Source organism: Plasmodium inui (genome assembly GCF_000524495.1).
Source record: "Plasmodium inui San Antonio 1 unplaced genomic scaffold supercont1.194, whole genome shotgun sequence".
Taxonomy (NCBI): Eukaryota; Apicomplexa; class Aconoidasida; order Haemosporida; family Plasmodiidae; genus Plasmodium; species Plasmodium inui.
The window spans coordinates 2,643-6,960 of record NW_008482028.1 but is presented as its reverse complement, the minus strand read 5'-3'; the positions used below and the strand labels follow the sequence as shown (position 1 = coordinate 6,960).

General features: G+C 45.3%; 2 protein-coding genes across 2 annotated transcripts; both read right to left on the bottom strand.

Annotated features, from left to right (window-relative positions):
* Nucleotides 1-491: 491 nt before the first annotated feature.
* C922_05810 (hypothetical protein) lies at nt 492-1,731 on the bottom strand (the record flags this gene model as incomplete). Its single annotated transcript, XM_008821381.1, has 4 exons — nt 492-564; nt 792-1,072; nt 1,282-1,504; nt 1,538-1,731. Coding segments are annotated over 4 exons (771 nt in total), but the record flags the coding sequence as incomplete, so codon positions are not given.
* Nucleotides 1,732-3,666: 1,935 nt separating this feature from the next.
* Nucleotides 3,667-3,861, bottom strand: C922_05809 (hypothetical protein; the record flags this gene model as incomplete). The annotated part of the gene is made up of 1 exon (XM_008821380.1): nt 3,667-3,861. One exon carries the CDS (start codon nt 3,859-3,861, stop codon nt 3,667-3,669), a length of 195 nt encoding a protein of 64 aa, XP_008819602.1.
* Between the last annotated feature and the right edge of the window lie 457 nt (nt 3,862-4,318).

Sequence of the window (4,318 nt, the reverse complement as noted above, 5' to 3'; positions counted from 1 at the left end):
CCCTTTGTCCTTCTTTGAATGACTCTCCTTCCTTCGAGCTCCGAGGAGTGGTCGTCTAGTTCCTTCTGGTCGTCCTTCCCGAAATCTTAGCTCAGGAAGTAAGGCTTCCGGTTGCCCCCATGTCTTGCCGGAGCCATCATCCGGTGTTTTCTCTCCTGTATCTTCTCCTGTCCGATTTTTCGTATCTTCCCCCTCCGAAGTTTCCTCTCGCTCCTAAGGCCTCCTTCCTGGTGTTCCTTTCCCTTGTCTCGGACTCCTATCACCTTCTGGGCTCGCGTTCTCTGGGCCCTCCCTTTTTCTTCTTGTCTACTCCCCTCGTCGTGGCTCCCTGCCTCTGGGTCACGCTCCCTCCCTCTTAATCCTTCGTCTGCCTCATCTGATTTCTCACCTTCTGTCTCTCTCTTAGTTTTGTTCTAATTCTCTTGTCCCCTGGAGGGGTCACCCGTTTCTGTCCTGCCCTCTGTGTCCTATTCTCATCTCTCCTCCCAGACCTTATTTCGTAGCATTTCTATCTGCTCTATTTTTATCTCTCTAGTGCTGTTTCTGTCTTCTGTTAAGGTCCGGCTGGTTGGTGAGAGGCGCTGGAAACTCTCATGACTTCGAGCTCCCTTGCCCATGCTCCTGATGTGAGAGATTCTCTTCCTCCAACGGCCCTGAGCTATAGTGACCCCTTCTCCTGAATTTTCCTATTCTGCTGCCCCTTGTTGCAGACGGTGTCGTGCAAAATCCCGCAGGCTCTTCGGCTCCATTTTTCTCTTCTGCTCCTGGCTTGTGTGGCCTATTTCACTCACGTGTTGCTGACGCAACCGCTCCTGGCTTCGGATTTCTTGTACCTTCTGACTTGGGATCCACTCTTGATTCTGCCTCTTACTATGCTCCCTGTAGTCTCCCCCCTTTTGCGGTTTCTTCTTGCTAGGGTTTCTCCCCTTCTGCGCTTCTTCTCGTCCCCTGCTCCATTCCCTGGTTGTCTCCCTTCTGTTCCTCCTGATGAGCTTTCCTGGCCTCCTCTCGTCTTTCCCTTGCGAGATCTTTGCTCTCTGGTCCCTTCATTCATCCGCTGTTCCAATCTTCTCTGGGGCTGTGGGATGGGCTTATGGCTGGTGGGAGGTCTGTTATTCCCTTCCTTCCTTTTGAATTAACCGAGTCGTGTTACCTTCTTTCACAGGCTCTTGATCCGGTCCCTATTTGGGCTTCCCATCCTCCCGTTCCTCCCCCGCCCTTCCTTCGACTTCGTGTTCTGCATTCCCCCTTCCTACGTTCCGGAGAAGGTAGCCCCTGTACAGCTCCCATCTGTTCTTTATTGGGCCCGCTATCAGACTCGGCTGCTCCTGGTGTGTCCCGGAACCCTTGGCCTGGGACTGGCTCCTCCTTGCGGTTTCCTCTCATGATTGTCTTTTTCATATTGCTGCTTCCCTCCCTCTTGCATTCGGGTGATCTCGTCTCTGATGTTACACTATCCTCCGTTCTGAACCTATTGTCCTCGTTCTTTCGCTTTCGGCTAAATCTCTGGGTCCTAGTGGTCCTTCTTCACGACTACCTGTCTTGTAGTGTGCTTGAGTACGACTCCTGTGTTCGGTATCCACCACTCGTTCTTGGCTCCTTGGTTCCTGCCGGCTTCCCTCCTTTGCTCGTCTGTCCTTCCCTTTTGATGTTGCCATCTTGGCCGGCTTCTGATGGTTTGATGATCCTCTTCTTCCCCCTTTTTTGTCCCCCTGGAAGAAGCTCCTTCATGCTTCTGCTACTTACGAGGCCTCCGTCTTCTATCAGACTCTTAGGCACCTGCTCCTGACTCCTTTATCTTCTAGCTCCTTGAGACCTTAGCATGCGACGCCTGTCCTTCCTTGTTGGTGTGTTCCTGTCTATCAGCTCCTCTCGCGGGTTCTGTTCTTTCGATGGCTTCTTCCTCCTCCCCTGCGGTGGGTTCGTCGCATGGAGCTCCCGGCTGAATTCCTGTAGACTCCTAGTTGGCTAGGATTGGTCCTTATACTTGTCGATTTGGTCCTTTCGACTTGATCTTGCTCCGCCTGTTTTGATTCCCTTCCCTATTCCTAGGGCTTAGGGCGGCAGCTGTTTTCGGAATTTTTGGGCTCTAATGTTTTGTTATGGGGTGGTTTGTCCCCTGTGCTTAGGTTCCCGTTTCTCGCCTACTCTCCCTGTCTGCTCCTTGGTAGTTGTTCAGGTTTTCTCCCCATTTGTTCTCGCTTCTGACACTTCCTCTTATTCTTTGAGATGGAATTTCGGCCTCTTTTCTTGGTGGCTCCTTTGGAGGGGTCGGGTATTCTTCCTTCTTGTTTTTTCGAGAATTCCTTTCGGCTGCTTATAGTTCTGATCTTATGAGTTGGTCTTCCAGTTTCCTTGGTCGGTGTGGTAAAATTCGTCCCAATAAGTCAAGCTTCCCGGATTCTAAGCCTTCGTTGATTTTCGATCTTCCTGGCTCTTGTTCTTGATTTAGTTGAGTTTTTAAGATTACTTGTCTCTAGCCTGTTCGTAATTTGGCTGCATGTAGGTCGCTGAGATAAAATCCCCTCTTTAACTTAACTTCTGTTGAGTTGGAGTTTGCTTCTGCTAATATTACTTGGTTAAGGATCTGACCCTGGAGATCATCTTGTTAAGACATATTCATATTTTTCTGACAGTTATGAGAGCTGAACGTGAGGGACAGCTACTGGAGAGATTTCGTGTTATCATAGTTTTTCTTATAGAGCCTGAGGTGATTGAGGGAGGAGGGGGCAGTCAGGTAATATTTAGGGGGGAAGCACTACCCCCTGTTTCTGGTTGGAGATAGTTTTGGAGGGAAACTTTTTAATGATGTCCCTTGCTGAAGCTGACTTGTTCTTTTATGGGATCAAATATTTGTTGTGTACCTGTTAGGTTGCTCCTTGGGTTTCATCTCATATGCTTTAATACTTTTTCAGGGTTGGTTTTCTGATATTGGGTCTTTCCCTGCTAGAAACTCTTAGCACTCCTGACGTTGCTTTGGTCCTCTTGTTTGGGTTCTTGAGGAATTAGTATTAAAATCTTAGACACATTAGAAGCTTGGAATTAATAGTCCACTCGTTATAGTTCATTTTTCTCATACTTGTAGACCCGGTATACATTAATACCCTGTTAACCTCACTATCAGACACAAAATCCTTTTCCCCCCTACAGACTCATCCTGCGCTGTTCTCAGCTGTGTTAATACAACACCCTGGATTATAGGGTTTTCGTCCGGGAGTTAGTATTTATCATAATTGTTTCTTTGCATCTAAATTTTAACGCTTTCCTTTAGGTTTAGTTTAAAACATTCGGAGTGGTTATGTCTACTATTGTTAGAGACAACTTTTAGGTGTAAGATCTAAGACTGGACTTGAGACTTTAGGATTATCCAGATTTTTTTGTCCTTCTTGGTTAGCTACTAGAACGAGTTGGTATTCAAAGGATTGAGAGATTAGCTTATAGTTGATAGTTCGGTTTTCTGAAGCTACCTTGGCCTAGTTTTTCACCTGATACCTTTATCTCTAGATTCTCCATCCTTTAAAGAGCATTTTATCACGCAGATTTCCAGAGTTCAGTTTGGACTATAATAGATAGATCTCCATTGCTCTTTTAGCTATTGAGGAATTCTTGAATTCTTTCTTAAGAGAGATTTTAGGGAAAGAGGATTTTCACTGACGATACATAGATTTAATTAGAACTGTACTCTTTCCATATTACTAGGGTCTTAAAGAATTTTCTTCTAAGATTAGTTCTATTTAGATGGGGAGAATTTAGCTTGGATTTTTCTTTTGCTCTCATAGTATTCCTGCTGATCATCCAGAAACGTGGACTACTATAATCTTTATAGTACACGGTCTCTGGGTTATTCTGATTTTTTACCATTGAATATTCAGAGACGTAGTTATTTTCTAGAGAATACTTATTCTATAACGCTTAGGGTATTCTCAGGATTTCGTTTTCCATATAATGAAAGTACAGACTGGGAATTTTTAAGATAATTTATCACATGCAGGGCAATACCCTTCACATTATAGTAGTATAGGAACATCTGTTGATTTTACTAGGTTTAGGGATGGATACTGGTACTTTGTAAATATTGGGACGCAGGGCGCGCCTTCTTCCCTTCAATTACCAATACTATAATTGGGGTACTACTTTTTAGATATAAGTATTACGAACACCTGAATAGGCTCCATATAGTTTAACACTGTAGGATATTCTTATCTCCTACATATAGGTGTCTCTCAGAGTAGGGCCTTCCAGTCAAAAGGAGACTTTTCAGATAACAATGCTTCAGGAGATCCTTAGATTTGACATAGTAGTGGGTTCAAAATGTCCC